Here is a 16,211-nt window from a genome sequence, read left to right as displayed (position 1 = left end):
GGGGGCAGGGGAGGCCTCAGCTTTCCTCTCAGCTGTTGAGCAGGCTAGCCATGGCCTTGGTTGGCCCACTCCATCCCCAAGCCTCAGATGGCCTCATCTTTTAAGCCCAACATGCCTTACAGGTATTACCGTGGTCTGTGTGTGCAATGATGTATAAAGGTTAGGGAGCAGAGCCACAGGAGAGGGGAGGGAGGTTCCTCCCCTGCCCCAAGCCTCAGAAGGGGTCATCCAAGAGGGCGGCTTACAGAGTATGGGAACGTACAAGAAGAGTCAGCATCTCATCCTCAGGTGAATGCCAGCTGCACGAAGCTGAGCCAGACTTGGGGCTGCCATCCTAACAGCACATGGTAGGATTGTCCAGCGAGGATCTTCAGAAGTTTGGCCATGTGGATGTAAAACCAGATCTTTTCACCCAGAAAAATGTTAAGGCCCTGAATGATAAAGCAGAGAGAAAGGATAGCAGAGGAGTAGGGGGAGAGGAGTGGCCGTGTGAGGAGAAGAAAAGCTTTGAATTGGGAGCCAAGTTAAAGTTTAGATTTGGCCTGGAATTTAATTTATGAACAGTGATCATAATTGCCAGAATCAGACCAATCACACCATTCTGACTGTAAAGGACCCAACACCTATGGCTTTGTTCCCAGATCTCCCAGAGATGTGGGGAAAGAGCCATTGATAACTTATGGCTGACGGCCATGATTAGAGAAAATACTTTTACTTCATTAAATTCATATACTTCAAAATATGTTATGTGTACATGGCAACTCTAAGAAAGCAACACTTCTTTTTTGCCTTATGTGTCATTTCTTTTATTGCAAATTCAATGTGCTCATTTATTTAACACGCATTCATTCAGGTCCTACTGTGTGCAAAGTAGACTGTATCTGATAGAGAAAACAGGACAGTGAGAACCGGTTGCTCAGGAAAGTAGAGAGGACTCAGGAAATGACAGAAGATATGAGAAAGCTATAAATACAAAAGGCAAGAGATTCATAAAAACAAAAGGCAGAGGTAACAGCAGAAAGCAGAGGTAACATGCAACTGCTCTTTGGTTGACAGGAAATATTCCAAGTATCTGAAAGTTTCCCCACTATTGTTGGACTAGCGTGCATCTTCTAATTTAAGGCACCAAGTTGTAAAAGGAGTGATGAGAAATTGGAGAGTATAGAAAAGAGAGAAATTTAAATTATTACCAGGATCTGCAGAAAGATGAAAGGAGTAGCATTAATTTTTTGTGGAGGAAAAATATTGGAATAAAAACCAAAAGCTTTGTTTTTCCATTTAACAAAACACTCTAATATTCGATAGTCTTGAAATAACTTCTTTATCAGCTAATAAATGACAGAAAGCCAAAGAAAACCAGCTGAATCACTAATTCTGTTTGAGATTTCAGTTTTTTTTTCTTTTTAATATGTGAGGAAAGGCAGTCTGTCTTTTCAGAACATTCATCACTCCACTTAACACAAATGATGTTTTTGGCGCTAGATACCATGGATGTGGAAACTTGGATAATCTTGGAAGCGTGTCTCTACACTGGGTATGAGATTTAAAAAAAAAAAAATGGAAAGAGACTGCGAGTAGAAAAGGGGGTGAGCAGTGTTCCTTATGAGGTGAGAAGGGGACTGAGTTTGGAAAACATTGGAAAGAAAACTGCAGAGGCCAGAGTCAAGGGAGCGATAACAGGGTGTGTTTACATTGAATCTCTTGGAGAGCCATGAGAGCTCAGGGCCAAGGTGGTCTCCGTGACACACTTGTGAGGTAGGTGGCAATGACTTTGTGGCAGATTGACCTTTCGTGGTGAGTGATCATAAACCAAAAGGAAAATGAAACTTCTTAATGATCTCTGAGTCTGAGTAGTCTAGGAATTTAAAAATTACCAGTATTGCTCGTGGGAAAAACATCACTTATTACTAAAATAAATCCAGAGGCCTATCATCTCATCTCAAGAGTGTCAAAGAATATGTCAGACTGTGGTAGTGGATTAATATTGATGTAACAGCTGTTTGTGGAAGCTAATGTCATCACAGCATAAATACAAAAGAATTTTTATTTTGAATTAATGATGTCAACCATGCTTCATCCAGTCTCTCTCCTCTACTCATGATACATTGGCCAGTTTCCGTAACTTTTTGCTTTCTTTTCACTGTTAACATTTACTCCAAACCAATTTAGAATCTCAGTCTTATTTCTGACTCAAAGCATTCTCATCCCCAACCCAGATTAGACTCAGGGCTCCAGGAACTTGGCATGGAGAGTGAGCATGATCAGCTTTTTACATTCCACAATAGCTCCTAGTCCCCTCTCTCTTCTGAGCTCCAGTATTGAGGACAAAGAGGAGGTATGGAGAGCAAAAAGTGTCAACTGTCTCTTGGTTTACCTGGGGAAGGTGATGACACTCTCCCTGAAAGTTGTCACTGCTTCTCTGACTCACTGGGGTTTGCCGCTGATGCTCTCTGTGGGCAGCCTTCAGATGCTGACTTCTGATGGGCATGGTGGGTGGTGTCTTCAGAGAGCCCTCTGGAGCCTCCCCACTGGTGCCTGACGTGGTTAGATCTGGCCCGAACCTTCTGCCCTCCGTCCTCATACAATTCCCTCCACCTCTGTGACATCCCGTGCTGGAGAACCCTCTCCTTTTTAGTGGCGTGAAAACAGGCTTGCACCAAACTCCCTTCTGCAATGTCTGCTCACTCTACGGGACGTATCCTTGCCATGGCACGTGGTGGGAGTGTGGGCTGCTTCACAGCCTCTGCCGTGCCTTTTCTCTCCAGTTCTTTTATTCCCGATCAGATAGTTTCAGCAACAGATCAAGTGTGCTTCCCAAGTACATAGAAAGGGGTCAACAAAATTCCCCTCCCTCCTCCTTACAAGCAACCCAAAACTTGATGAGCCCACCCATTGAAAGAGACAGTGTCTCGCCATAGACACTGCCCTGCACTCCTCATAAAGGAGAGAACTCTAAGGATACAGCCAGCTCTCCCCTTCCCAGTCTCCTTTTGAGGCTGGGCTGAGGTTGAGAGTAGTAGGACTGGTCCACTGCATCTTTGTAGGCTCCAAAGGGAGCTGTCTGATATCGGCTGCTGGCAGCTCACCAGAGACTTTCTTTTGTATGTGATGGTCCCCCTCTCCCCGACCCCATCCTGCCATAGGCTCTGGTAACTGGTGTTGGAATAACAGAAAAAGTTCCATTCAACCTTCTGTTACAGTCATTTAAAAATAATATTTAGTAGGAGGTCCTGATAGGATCACATCTCTGCACTTTCTGACAGACCCTGGTTGAATATGGAGCAAATGTCACCATGCAGAACCACGCCGGGGACAAGCCCTCCCAGAGTGCCGAGCGCCATGGGCACACCCTGTGCTCCCGGTACCTAGTGGTGGTGGAAACCTGCATGTCACTGGCCTCTCAGGTGGTGAAGTTAACCAAGCAGCTAAAGGAGTAAGTGCCTGTTCGTTCCCTGAGAACAAAGTCTGGATCCTCAGCATTGTGTGTAGGTGCTGTCAGCCAGGTGCTTAAGTAAACTCCACGCATGTGGACTGTACGGGGACTTCTTAGCATTCTCCTCATCTTTGTTTCTTCCTCCACCCCAAGTCCTCACAGCCAGCGTTCATGCCGAAGATGCCACAGCTGCAGGGACAAGATGATATTGAAACAAACAAACGGGATTTAAGCCACAGTGGAGGAGGAGATCCCCTCTCCGTGTTCCCATCTCAGGGCCAGATTACATAGCAGATGTGGAAAGCACACACAGGGGCATCATCCCAAACCTCTGTCCTTAATATTCCAGGACGACAGAAAGCGCATGAGAGAGAGAAAAGGGCTAGTTAGAGATGGGTTAGTTTCTCAGTTTTCTCAAAAACAAAAATGTAAGATAGGGTAATTACATACGGGTAAACCATGGTAACCATCACCACTTTGTACAACCGTAGTATACTCTACGCATGGGGCGCCAGGACACCGGTAACCCAGAAAAGTGCAGGAGCCAGGAGGGAAAACACTAGTTTTTCCAGACCAAAATTCTAAGTGGGAGACATCTTGGGTGCTTTTTCCTATTAGAGTACCTTTACCAACTCTTTATAGTTAGTAAACTTAGTTACTACTTAGAAACGGCAACCTTCAGCTCTGTTAGAAATCCTAATCTACAAATCTAGGTGGTATGGTTTGAATTGTGCCTCCCCCAAAAAACAGTATGTTGGAGTCCTACCCCTTAGAACCTCAGAGAGGGACCTGATTTGGAGAGTTTTCTTTAAAATGAGATTGTACTACACACCGTATTTTATAACTTCCTTTTTTACTTAAGGAAAGTAAAATACACTTTACATATATACATATATTAGGGAAAATTTTTCTATGGTATAAACATTCAAGTGTGTTATCATTTTTAATAGTTCTCTTTATAGAAATAACTCTGAATTATTTACTCAGTCTGATCAATGAGCCTTTAGGTTGCTTACAGTTTTTCACAATATCAACAATAAATTTACATCCATTTGGGGTGCTTTTGACTGTATCCTTAGGAAAATTTCTGACTGTAAGGATGAAAATAAGGCACGTTTTTGAGGTTTTTTGATTCATTGCAACTCATTTGAAATAATCGTGAAAAAATTATACCTACTAGTTTATAGTAGTTGTTGTGTATTGGAGAGCTTATGTGTCTTGGGTTTGTTTTTCCCAGACAGACAATGGAACGTGTCACGCTGCAGAACCAACTCCAACAACTTCTAGAAGCCCAGAAATCAGAGGGCAAGTCTCTCCTTTCTTCACCCAGGTAACGCTAGGAACATGGGTGGTCAGAATTCTTAAGTCTCTTAAATCTCTGAACCTTCTTTTGGGGAGCTTTCTTTTTAACATCTTTTAAGAAAATAACAATGTAAAACATTTTATTTTTATAAAGAGGAATAAAAATTAGGTATTGCATGGAAAAGGCACTGGAACTAGCGTCAGAAGACCTGGATCAATCTCTTGCTCTGTCATTTCTTCGTTCCGTGACTACAAACAAGTCATTTACTCTTTCAGAGTCTTTCATTTCTTCATTTATAAAATGGGAATAAGGATATGTAGGTTCATAAGATTGTTGAAGATGGGATTGAGAAAATTTGTGCAAAATTGATGTGTAAGTAGTAAAATAGACAAATTTAATCAATACTGTAAGGTCTGAGGCATATTATACTTTGCTTATGGATGCCACGGTGGAGTATTTGTGAATTGCTCTGAACAGATGTTAAGTGATTATTCTTATCCCAATCTTACTGATTTGTAAGTTATTAGTAGCAGTAAAGGCCACGCTGTGACTTGTGGCCGAGTCACATTGACCCAGTAGGAAATCATCTTATTTGTCCTTCATCCTGTTTTCAGTTCACCATCCTCCCCAGCTTCCAGGAAGTCCCAGTGGAAATCCCCAGATACAGATGATGAGTCTGTAGCCAAAAGCAAATCAGGAGTCCAAGAGGGGATGCAGGTTCTTGGAAGTCTGTCAGCATCCAGCCGGGCTAGGGCTAAAGCAAAAGATGAAGATTCTGATAAAATCTTGCGTCAGTTATTGGGCAAAGATATCTCAGAGAATGTCTGCACCCAGGAAAAGTTGTCCTTGGAATTCCAGGATACTCAAGCTTCCTCTAGAAATTCCAAAAAGATCCCTCTGGAGAAAAGGGAACTGAAGTTAGCCAGGCTGAGGCAATTGATGCAGCGGTCCCTGAGTGAGTCTGATACAGACTCCAACAACTCTGAGGACCCCAAGAGCACGCCCGTGAGAAAGCCTGACAGACCCAGACCGCAGCCCATCGTGGAAAGCGTGGAGAGTATGGACAGTGCAGAAAGCTTACACTTGATGATAAAGAAACACACCTTGGCATCAGGACGTAGGTTTCCTTTTAGTATCAAGGTCTCCAAATCTCTGGATGGTCATAGCCCATCTCCCACCTCAGAGAGCAGCGAACCAGACTTGGAATCCCAGTGTCCAGGCTCAGGGACTACTCCCCCAAACCAGTCCTCTGGAGACCCCACTCAGCCCAGCCCTGACAGCACTGCTGCCCAGAAAGTGGCCACGAGTCCCAAGAGCGCCCTCAAGTCTCCATCTTCCAAGCGCCGGACGTCTCAGAACTTGAAACTCAGAGTTACCTTTGAGGAGCCTGTGGTGCAGATGGAGCAGTCTAACGTTGAACTAAATGGAGAGAAGGACAGAGATAAGGGCAGGGCCCTCCAGCGGACATCCACGAGTAGCGAATCAGGGGATCAACTCAAAAGGCCTTTCGGAACCTTCCGATCCATCATGGAGACACTGAGTGGCAACCAGAACAATAATAATAACTATCAGACAGTCAGCCAGCTGAAGACCTCCACCCTGCCCTTAACCTCACTTGGCAGGAAGACGACAGACGCCAAGGGAAATCCCATGAGCTCTGCGAGCAAAGGAAAGAATAAGGCGGTGAGTGCTATTTGGAGAATATCTCTTTTTTTCCTTTGAATTAATTATGTCATTCCTGACAAACACTACATATTGTTGACCTTTGCCACCTTGAGGTATCCCTCAGAAAAATTCCAAAGGGATGCATGGACAGCCAAATTCATGTTCCAGTACATTCCCTTTGCTCTTCGTCTGGAAAAAGACTCTGAGAGAAAGATTAAATAAATCACAGGAAATTATGTTCTGGTTCCTAAATTTCCCTAAATAGTTTGATCCTTGAGTGTTAGGAGTCTTAGACTGGGAAGCATTTCTACAAGATTAGAGCACCGATCAATGTAAAGTCAGACCCTAATTTGGCGTGGATTCTGCCTCAGGAAGAGTTTGTTCTCCTCGTGTGACTGGATAGTTTATTCTCAAACCCAATTAAAGAGCACATAAATAGAAACTCTATTTCTAAAGTCTTAACTACTCAACTTTGGGATGACCTTTGAAATGCGTACACCACAGGGACCTCCACAATGGCATTTTACGATGCACGCCCCTAAGTTTTGATCAGGAAGCAATAGCAGTCTGAAGGGCTTGCCAGTACACAGGGGATGGCAGAGTGTGCCATGAACTTCATTCTATAATTGCATTTATTGGAAAACCATGCACTATAATCTGTGGTTTAAATTCAGAGAATAAGGGATACAAACCTCTTTTTAGGCAGTGTTTCCTGCATGCTCTGTGCATGCCATGCCATCAGAAAAAAAAAATGGTATAGCAGTCAAAATGCAAAACTCTCTGAGAAATGGAAGGACCTTCAATATCCTTCATGAAATCTAGAGAGTCACAACCTGCATAATTTATTATTTGCTACAAGGTAAACTCCCAGGGAGGTCTAAGAACTATTCAATTCTTTTTGCGATGCCAAAATCAAGTTTTAGTTAATATTTCTCTAGTTAATTGAACACCAGTTGATTTCCATCGTGAATTGTCTTTGTTATAAAGGACTTTGGCATGTGTTTATATCAGCTAGAAAAGTCTCACTTGTGCCCCAAACACCAGATCCTTGAGGTTCGATATGTCCAAATACACATTGCTCGAAAAAACTTTTCCAAGAAACTTAATGGGTTGTCTCACTCAGGAGTCAAAGAATTATCGCAAGAGTTCCCCATGCTCCTATGAAGCTTCTGTCCTAGTCTAATCGCTCTCCTGCATGCCTCCTATTTGTTAAGACTTGTGCATGTGCTGAGCTTGTTGCATGTTTTCAGATGACTTTTAATTGCACCTCTCTAGGCGATGTCCAGCAGCTGCATCAACCTTTCCTCTAACGTGCTGATTGAAGAGCACCTGCGTAACTATGCACGGTACGTGGCGTAGGGAAGCATGGTTGACAGTGCCATGCCTTCGCTTTGAATTGCATGTCCTTTTAAATCATGTTCCTGGAGCACATGTTCCTGGAATACCCCCAGTTCCTGGGGCTGACCCCAAGGAAGAAGACGCTTATAACTATTCCGCCAAACAGAAGCAGGCAGTCTTGTAACTGGACCTCAGAAAGGGACCAAGTGCCTTTTAGGAGGGGCTTTATTCCTGCAGCAGAGGGCAGAGAAATCTACTCAGCTCACAAACATGCTGTTTCCCAGTTGACTTTGGCTTTCCGTCTTTGTTTTAATGGAGTCAAGTACCAAGTAAGTATAGAAATTAAATTTCCTGTCATGGGTGGAATGAGTCAACCTCTGATCAGAATCAGAACTTTGAAGCAGAGTGGAGGTTTGATTTCGTTGTTGATCGCAGACTGAAAGCTCCTTTCGTCACCATTCTGCTTCCCTTGGGAGAAGCGAGGGCCTGCCATTCTGAAATTGCTCCAGCTTAGCATTTGGAGCCACAATGCCAGTCAATAGGCCAGTATCTGAGTCTCCACATCCCCAACAAAACAAGGTTTTTTTCTCCAACAAAATGTTTATGATTTAAAATGCATGGACTGTACATAAAAGAATCATCTTGGAGGTCACAGGTGGCTCAGGCACCTCCTTGGGCAAAGTCCTTCTGTAGCACAGCTCTCTTTCACCCTCTGGGGAAATAGGCACCTCTCCCCTACAAGGCAGGAAGCAGGGGAGGAGGAAAAGGAGAGCAGTCGAGGGGAAGTTAATGCAGTCAGTGCCCCTTCCTGGTTTTTGTCAGAAGAGGTAAACCCCAAATACATTTTAAAAGGACACTGTCGCTTTTCAGTCATTTAAATTCAATTCAATTCAGACGAATCCCTTAAGTTAAATTTAAGTATATAAAATAAGTCTATTTAAGTTTAATTTAAATGAATCATTTAAATTAAAATTATAATGTGCCTCCCAGCACTCTTCCAAAATCCTCCAAAATGTTTATGTGCGTGTATTAGATTGGTGCAAACATAATTGCAGTTTAAAAGGTTAAAAACAATTGCAAAAACCACAATTACTTTTGCACCAAACAAATATACATGTGTGTATACATCGTTATACATGCACAAATATGAGTGTATATGTCGTGGGTATGAATTTTAGTTCAGAATACTGAGGTGCGAGAAATATCACTGCTTTGTTTTTCCCTCTAAATTGTGAATTTATTCTTCTCCAGGTCTCTATTCAGGCTAAAGGAAACTAAATTTCAGTCATTTTAGGGGGTGCCCCTAAGGGTCTCATTAATTCAGTACATTGAAGGAAGTGCCCTGGAGGTTTGGTATTTGCCAGTCACCAGCATTCTGCTTGGGTCAGGCTCACATGTTGCCTAAATCTGTGCTGCTTCCTGCCCCACTGGAACAGGGATTCGACCTGTCCTGAGAGTCCCAGTGCGAGGGTTGGGAAGGAAATAGAAAAAAATACAATACAAATACATTGGTATTGGCCCATTTCTGTTTCTCCCAATCCACCTTCCCCACCCCCACACCCTTGTCTATTTCCACATTAGGCTGGTGTGTCTTCTGGTGCCTGGAAAATTCCACTTTTGTCTTCCACAGAAGTTACCTGTGGGAAGGAAGCACAAAGACTTTGCAAACTCTTTGGGAGGGGGAAGGACCTCTCTTTTCTTTCAGGCTCCTACAGCACCTGCGAACAAGACAATTTGGTATCATCGTAGATTCTCCTGCCAGAAATATTTCATCCTGTCTTTTTGCAAACAAGGGTACAAAGCTGAACAATCTACTATAGTAGGATTACGAAAGTCAGAGCATGAAATGGAGTTTTGGGCTACTCAGATATCTGACCCAAGGTTGACACTTTCTTATTCAGTTTAAGGGACAATTCTTCTGAAGGCTCGGTTTTGAACCTATCAGATTCACAGCCTTTATGTGTGAACAGAGTTTGCTTTCAATGACAACAGAAACCCCCAAATAAAAATGTTCGATGTATTTAAATAAGTATCCTGACCACTTTCCCTCCTTTCCTTATAAATCAGCTTACACTTTATCGTGGTGTTAGTCGGGTATCTGTTCCATAGAAAGTGAAAACCCACTAGTTTGTTCATGCTAGAGAGGGAAGGCTTTTTTTCTGATTCGCTCATAATCACACAGAGGCAGAGAGAACCAGCCCAGTTCACTCGCCCCTTAAAGCAAGGATGGATATCTCTAGTTGAAATAAGGATTCCTCAGAGAAATAGATATTAGCATGGGAACATCGGCGTGAGAAACCCCCAACTGACTCTTGTGCCTGTTTCATTTGGCCCATGGGACCTATAGACAAAGCATCCCATAGAAAGACACAAGAAAGAGAGGAACCCAAGTGTTCATCTATCAGTATTGCCTTCAAATCTTGGACCAAGAATTTGCTTAAAGGCCCAAAGGCTCCTCTCGAGTAACAGGGATGACCCGGGATGGTGTATGAGAACCAACGGCCGTCTTGGGTTAGAGCTGGCTCCAAACATTATGCCACTGAGTAGCCCTGTAGGATAGCCCTGGGAGAGACTGGGGGACAGTGGACCCTCGTTTCCGGCATACACTGGAATCATATTTGAGTTCCTAAGAAAATTTTATCTTTCCTGGCAAAGGAAAAATAGGGGCAATAAATACAACGTCAGCTCTGTGAGGGGGTTCTGTTTGCTATTTATTTTTTATAAATTGGTCCCAGCTTGACAGCAAAGAATCTAAATTTCTTTTCAATGCCCTTTAAAATTAGATTCAACTCTATTACTTTGAACAGCTTTCCCAGTGTGTTTCAACTGCAGAGGATGACTTTGTTTATAACAATCAGATTTATCTTTACTTTTTCTTATAAAGGACAAATTGGTTTTGAGTTATTACAACTCCAAGGGAATGGTTGCAATTACTTGTCTTAAAATGCCAATAGGACATTCATTTCCCAGCGTTTAAGTCTATCTGAGATCTGTAGCAAATGAAGTGAGCATTGGTTCCAGTTACGGACAGGCAGAGGTCATTAACCCCTGGCCAGCACCAGTCACACCCTCTCTGTCCACAGTGGCACTGTAGTCTGAGAGGTTAGCATCTTGAAACCCCTTATCCTAAACACCAACATGAAAGTCGATTCCTTAAAAAGACATGAAGCAATAAACCCCATTAGTATGGGTTTTACTGCGAAGCAATTAGCCATACTGGGAATTATACACCTGGAGCCAAGAGCTGGTATCACATATTTTGCATAGATGTTAAGGTTGTTCAGCATCCACTTCAAAGACAGTGATGTGTTTGTTCAGCCTGAGATGATGTGAACGTGTGACAATGTCATTGGCCGTGCCCAATAGGTCAGAGTTCAGGGTACCCTCACCCCCACCAGCATACACACACACTTCGGTCCTTATTGTCAGGACATCATACTAAACATAAAAATGAGCCAAGATGTGGAAGACATTGAGAAAGTAGAGGTAAGGCCCTGGCTGAAACCTGACCCAAGCAGAACGTACCTTTAGCCCCATGAAACAGCAGTTCCGGAATCATGATGGAAAAATGCAGTCAGCCCAGTAAGGAATCCCCAATCCTGCTGAACAAATGCATCCTTGCTATAATTTCTCTGGCTATAATAAAACAACCACATTTTAGTCTTGTCTTAAATTCTTGACCTCAAAGAATTTATTTTGTACCCATACATTTTTTAAGTGAAGCTTACGGATGTAACAGTCCAGAAAAGTACACCAAAGTGCTGATACTAAAAGGGTATTTAGTAACACTATAGACATTATCCAATCCGCTCAGAAACTATAGTTTCAAATTCTGAGTTCTGATCTGAAGTATGTTCTCCTGTGCTGTCATTTCTAATTATACTGCCAGAGCTAATCAGTCAGCAGGCGTTGATCCTAGGTACTTGTGATTACCTCTGCTCCAGGAAGCATGAGAGTCTGTGCGGTCCCCTTCCCTTTAACACCTCCCCGTGTTTCCCCAGGTGTTCTGTGCTCCCTGCACAACTCTGTCCCTCCCACCCCCACCTCTGCCTCCCTAGGGTTCAAATTAGCTTCAGAGAAAACACCTGTATTTCATACTGAAGCTTTGTCCATATGACTTGGAGGAAGGAAGGAAATTCCAATCTTGAACCATTTCTCTAGATTATAGTAATTAAGTGATAGGTTCTCCTTTGAAACAGGCCATGGTTTACATTGTCATTGGCTATTGCAGAATCTTGTAATAGAATAATAGAATCTTGTATGTAGAGAAAAGTAACCATGTTATGGGGAGTAGTGAAAATGATCAGGTCTTTCCAGTGTGTAAGCTCAATTTCGCACTCTTTCTAAAAGCTGCTGGACTTCCCAAGATTGGTGAGCGCATGATTCATAAATGGAGTTTCTTTTCATAAGCTCTTTACACCCCCTGGGAAAAGGAGAAAGCCTACTCCACCACAGAAAGACAGTGAAACAGTTTACTATCAAAGTGTGATGAGCTGAGGCATAGAAAAAGCTATTACCACTAAGATCCTATGTTCTGTCTTAAAGCACTGCCTTTGGAAGGCAGGAAATGAACATGTGGAACACCCATAACTATAGGTGGGGGTACGGGGTGCGGGGAGGGACCTACCTGGGAAACCAGAATCATCCCACTACAAATACTCTTTCAGCATGCTAATCCTGCCTTAAATGTAGTCACAAAACTTAAGAACAAACAGCTCCCTTCTCCCACCTTCTCCTTCATTTCCTCACTCCCCCACGGTCCAGTTTTGAATTGTGTAATTCCAAAGGAGATGCATGTTCTAGTAGTGTTATAACTGCACCACACATAAGCACCTTCGCCAAGCGTCCCTGCTCCAACCACAGTTACCTGGGATTTTCCTTCCCACTCTGAGAACAGGGCAAATATGTTACTGTCCTGAATGCCACATCCCTGGGTCACCAGCACACTCATGACAACAGCTAGAGCTCTAAGCCATGCATTTTGCGGCGCCAGAGTGAGGCCTGGTCCCTTCATTCAATGAGATCATAAGCAAGAGAGAATTCAAAAAGAAAACAGTTAAAACATGGTGAAATCCACGAAAGGTGTAAGAACTTCATGAAAGGAGTGAGTCTTGATGGCACCACTGGTACCCCCAGTGTCTAGCGTGGTGCTTCGCACATGGTAGGGACTTCAGAAATATTTGGAGAGAGACAGAGCTAAAGAGAGGAAATGGAGGAAGAAGAGAGAAAAAGAGAGAAAACAAATAGGACTAAGGCTATCATCCCCCAGAAAGAATGGTGTGCTCTGTATAAAGCTAAGTCTTAGGATTCTAAGTACTCCTACCGATAGTTTCGGTTTGGGTACTTCGAGTACAGGTTTTCATTCTTGGAACCCGAATCCCATTTTATAGTGGATGGGATTTATAGATATGGTCTCCATAAAGCTCTGAAGGAGACCACTAAAGTAGCAATGCTTCCTAGTTTGGTTATCAGTGGAAATGCCTGCCCCTGGACCCCTTTAGGCTAATCCTCAAGGAAGTTGCTTTCTGGACCATGGAAATGTGGAATCCATGCCTAGATGAGTCAGCAAGTTACAATACTTGAAAAACTGTTTATTTAAATTCAAGCCTTTTCTTCTTTCCAATTTTGGTCGCTGAGAATGTGATTTTATATCCAAAAGTGAAATCAAAGAGCAGCAAATTATCTGAATAATTCATGCCAGAATTACCCAAATACTTTTGTTCTTTTGAATACTGGTAATTCAGGACTGGTAATTAAAGGGTGCAGGGAGGCTTGAATTAGCCTGATATTATTAAGATAAATGCCTCAGATTAACATTTTACTTGGTATAGATTCAGCTCTAATCATGCTGGGTTTTGTCCTGCAGAAAGTGTTCTTTTTAGTGTTTTTTGAGCACACCACCCCTCGTATTAAAGCAGAAATACTACATATGTCCATCCATCCACCTTCCTGTTTCTGAAATACTGCTGGCATTTTGTCTGCTATCATCTCCTCTCTCATTTCCGTTATTTAGGTTTATGCCTTTTTTATGTCTTTACTTTTTCATTTTAGTGTTGCTGTGTAAGAAAGGGGTGATAAATGTGTGTATTTAAACCACCATGTTTAATTGGAAGCCCCTAGAACATCTTTTAACCAACCAGGTTTTCTTTCACCTTCTTGCTCTCTTGTCCGTGGACAACTCTCTAAGGTTCTATTCAGAGGAAGAAGTAAAAGTAAGAATTACAACTTTCAGATAGTGATGATGACCAAATATTTAGTAGAACACTGAGAATAGAGACTACATTGTCTTTTTAAGTGAGCATGATTTTGAGGCCATAAAACCATATTTGGGGTTCTCCATTTAAATATATCCTCAGGTTAGTAAGTACCATTACCAGAAAGTTTGTTTTGTCTGGTCGAACAATGAGAAGGAATTTAGTAATATGTAGGCTTGCCCACCCTCAGGAGATAATTCCTCTCTGGAAGGTTTTATACCCAGAATGAGACTAATATCTCATGAAAATGAATGCATCTGCCCAGAGGGAAATTCACTAAAAAGCATAACTGTTCCAAGGTTTGAGCTTGTACTTCTGGTTCCACAGGTTTACTAGGTATTGAATATTGAGGAGAAAACAGCATTATTGTTTCCTAGTTTCTTCTTGTCCCCAGATTTACCAACATGCTACTACTCAGTAATCACACAGCCAAAGAAAAAGTACCTTCTTTAAACTATTAATAATCAAGCTTATTGGAGAATAAAAGGTGTCACCAGTGAATCCGTGTAAATATCGCTTATTTCCACTCAACCAGCAGTACTATACTATCTATTTGGTTTGTGATAAAATTCACTGACTGTAGAATTTTGATTGATTGATAAATCAATCAATGATTGATAAATGATTTCCAGAGCCAAATTCAAAAGTGCTCACTGTGTGTTATGATTCTTGCTCTTATTTTTTAAAGAATGGTTTATATGAAAAGAATAATTTTCCTACTGGAATGAAGGGTTCTTCAGTGTGGTTTGCATGAGGATGATTTCCATTTTTGGTGAGCTGTTTAGTGGTATTGTCTTGTAACTTGACCATAGTTTTATCTAATTTTGGCCTCGTGGTTTCCCTTCTGCTTAGGCATAATGACATCAATAGAAAAATGAAGAAATCCTACAGCATAAAGCACATTGCTGAGCCAGAGTCAAAAGAACTCTTCTTGTAAATCACTCTTTTATTATCACTCATCGCTACCCTTTGGACACCATTGGAAATTTCTGGACTATCCTTTGTGGAAATAGAACCATGAGAACAATGCCTCACCAGCAGAAGAACAGAATATCAGGATGCCTTAAATTGATAGTAGTAGACTGTATAACACATTTTTGGGTGACATTTGTATATATAACTTGTTTTTAAAGAGATGCTGTTTAAAAGCATGATTGGGCAAATGTATGTTTTTTAAGATTGAATTGATTCAAGCTACTCACAGGACATTCACCAAGCCACTGAGTCCATTTTGTATTTCATCAGTTGCATGAGTGTTTGCTAATGTTGATTGAACTTCCATTTTCCCCATAATTTGGGCACTTTGGGTTCAGTATCTCAGTGAGACCAGGTCAGTGGTATTTTCTGTCGAGTTTTTCCTGTCATTTCTACTTTTTGTATAAAGGAAATAAAATAATGTTAACAGCCACCTATAAGCTTGAGACACCTACTTTCTAATAAATCTGTGATGTTCTGATTTCTAAGGGACTTTGAGAGTATTTTGATTGCTGTTATTATATTTCAGGAAGAGACTGCCCAGTTTAGCTGTTTTCCCACAGGGATCAAATAAAACATTCTAGTTTTCATTAAGTACTAAAGGATCAGACAAGTATATAAAGTAAGTTGATTCCTCTGTCTTCTCAAATCGAAGCGTTGACATGAGAAAACACTAATGACAACCAAGGATTTAGCCCCTTCTTGAGTCACTGTTTTCTGCCTCTAACACATTATGAGGCCTGTCTAATCCCTTCAGGAGACAGTGTGGAGCCTGCGTTCATAACAGCCCTATTGTTAAAGCAGCTCTTTCAATCCATGTCGGTTTCGTCCTATCATGTAAAAATATATTTCTGTTGAAACTTCAAGAGTTTTATTTTCAAAGTGTTGGCAGGGCCTGCCTAGAAGAAACCTGTCAAATTTTAGTTTGAAAGTCGAATCTATTCTTCCCAGCAGGAGGGAGCACTAGATGCTATTAACAGTTCCTAGCAACGTTACTGTAGTCAGATGTGGACCAGTCTGTGTCCTGATGGGCAGAATAGGCCGAGGTACTGAATTAGAAGGTGATTTTGCAAATTTGGGCTTGACAAGATACAATGAGGTATAGAAGAAGGAGCTAATATTTAAGTGTCTTGTGTGCACCAGCCACGCTTACTTGGAGATAGTATTACTCCCATTTTATAGATTAGAGGATTAAACTTCAGAAACTTGAAATCATGTATGCAAAGTAAATATCAGAATTGAC

The 16,211-nt window shown here is 41.9% G+C and overlaps 1 protein-coding gene across 4 annotated transcripts in view; it reads left to right on the top strand.

The window, feature by feature from the left end:
* SNCAIP (synuclein alpha interacting protein) overlaps positions 1-15,460 on the top strand; it is a 140,000-nt gene extending 124,540 nt beyond the window's left edge. For 3 of the 4 annotated variants that reach the window (XM_081053315.1, XM_081053314.1, XM_081053316.1), the window contains 5 exons: positions 3,264-3,433; positions 4,671-4,763; positions 5,351-6,419; positions 7,677-7,747; positions 14,846-15,459. In XM_081053315.1, the coding sequence (XP_080909441.1) occupies positions 3,264-3,433; positions 4,671-4,763; positions 5,351-6,419; positions 7,677-7,747; positions 14,846-14,930 (1,488 nt within the window). In that variant the 3' untranslated portion in view covers positions 14,931-15,459. Of the gene's footprint in view, positions 1-3,263; positions 3,434-4,670; positions 4,764-5,350; positions 6,420-7,676; positions 7,748-14,845 lie in introns of all 4 variants that reach the window. The other variant, XM_081053317.1, reaches the window with a different exon arrangement.
* The last annotated feature ends 751 nt before the right edge of the window (positions 15,461-16,211 follow it).

The sequence above is a fragment of the Rhinolophus hipposideros genome, assembly GCF_964194185.1.
Source record: "Rhinolophus hipposideros genome assembly, chromosome: 7".
In the NCBI taxonomy this organism is placed as follows: Eukaryota; Metazoa; Chordata; class Mammalia; order Chiroptera; family Rhinolophidae; genus Rhinolophus; species Rhinolophus hipposideros.
The sequence above is the reverse complement of the archived record's forward strand: the minus strand, read 5'-3'. Positions and strand labels throughout refer to the sequence as shown.